Here is a 1,656-nt window from a genome sequence, read left to right as displayed (position 1 = left end):
GCTCAAAACCAATGAATTTTTCCAAAAATGCGAGATATTTCAAATTTCTCTTAGCTATAATTTAAAAATATATGATACGAACGACTCATGATGTAATGTTCTTTTGGTGATATGTACACTATCAGGTTGCAGTTTAACGTGCGGTCTACTACCGAGAGGCCTACCCGCACGGCCCCCCATGGGGCGTGGGATTGAGATACGCCCAATCAACGCGGTCGTCCGACTACATCAATCATATTTATTGGACAATTTAAAAATATTTAAAAGTGAGACATCTGACTTTGTTTTACAGAACTAAGTGCATCAAAATTGATCTCGACTGATGTTGTCGCTACATCCAAACAGTTTTCCAAATGAACATCAGTAATTCGTGTTCTCACTTGTGATTTGATGTGCTTCATGCGACTAAAAAGCTGTTCACACGCATAAGTGTTTCCAAATAGCGAAACCATCGACAGAGCATGTTTGTAAAACGCAGGATATTTATCCTTGTGCAAATACGTTTTATAGAATTCTCCCAAACCAACTTGATGGAATTTCTCCTTTAACTGTGTATCACAACACATTTCACAATGTTCCATTTGTAATCTTCCTGGTAATAAATTCACGTCTACCGCGAATGGCGTTGCAAATGCACAAAAAAGCACATGATGTTTTTCAAAATCTTGAAATCGGTTTTCAAATTCGAGGTTTAAGTGAGATATCAAAGGAGCGTATTTATCCGCCGCCTCCTGTGTGACGTCTGGTTGCAATGACAATGTAGGAAAGTGAGTAAAGTTTTTTGTCTTCAATTGTTGTTCCCAAAAACCAAGTTTCATTTGAAATGCAGAAATATGATCATACATCTTATTAATTAATTGATCTTTCCCTTGTAGACGAGTATTAACGTCATTTAGGTGGCTAGTTATATCGACCAGAAATGTAAAGTCGCAAACCCACTCTTTGTCTTCAAACTCTGGGATACTTTTTGACTTGCTTGCAAAGAATGATTGTATTTCTTGCTGCAAATCAAACACTCTTTTCAACATTTTGGCACAGGTCAGCCATCTTACTTCTGCATAAAATGTAACGTCATTATAATCTGAGTCCAAAGACTTTAGAAATATTTGGAACTGACGGTGATTCAACCCGTTCGATTTAATGAAGATCTCTATTTTAACGACCACTTTCATGACATGGTCCATTTTGAGGGACTTCGAACATAAATTCTCCCGATGAATAATGCAATGAAAATTTAGCATTGAAGTATTACTGACTTTGGAGGCCTCATTTTCATTCAATTTTACTAAACCTTCGTGTTTCCCAACCATTGCTGGAGCACCATCCGTTGTTAAGCCCGATAAGTTGTTAAGTTGTAACGAAAAGCGATTCAATGCCGATGTAACTGCCTCTAACAAATCTCGTGACTTAGTAGTGTCCTTAAGTGGATACAGTGCCGCTAATTCTTCTGTCTTTTTAAAATGGATATCAACACCCCTGATAAAAATTGCCAGTTGGGCAGTATCTGCCATCTCTGTGCTTTCATTCAATGCTAGAGCATAAAATATAAACTCGGATGCTCGACTTTTCAAATTATCTTCAATATGCTTTCCAATGTCGTCCACTCGCCTAGTAATAGTCTGACGAGACAGACCTATTTTTAAGAACTCCTTCTTT

General features: G+C 37.6%; 1 protein-coding gene across 1 annotated transcript in view; it reads right to left on the bottom strand.

Annotated features, from left to right (window-relative positions):
- Positions 1 to 260: 260 nt before the first annotated feature.
- Positions 261 to 1,656, bottom strand: part of LOC108576118 (general transcription factor II-I repeat domain-containing protein 2B-like) — a 1,832-nt gene continuing 436 nt past the window's right edge. The window contains exon 2 of the mRNA XM_017939048.1: positions 261 to 1,608. Coding sequence (XP_017794537.1) covers positions 261 to 1,608 — 1,348 coding nt within the window. The remainder of the gene's footprint in view (positions 1,609 to 1,656) is intronic.

Source organism: Habropoda laboriosa, unplaced genomic scaffold (assembly GCF_001263275.1).
Source record: "Habropoda laboriosa isolate 0110345459 unplaced genomic scaffold, ASM126327v1 scaffold380, whole genome shotgun sequence".
Taxonomy (NCBI): Eukaryota; Metazoa; Arthropoda; class Insecta; order Hymenoptera; family Apidae; genus Habropoda; species Habropoda laboriosa.
The sequence above is the reverse complement of the archived record's forward strand: the minus strand, read 5'-3'. Positions and strand labels throughout refer to the sequence as shown.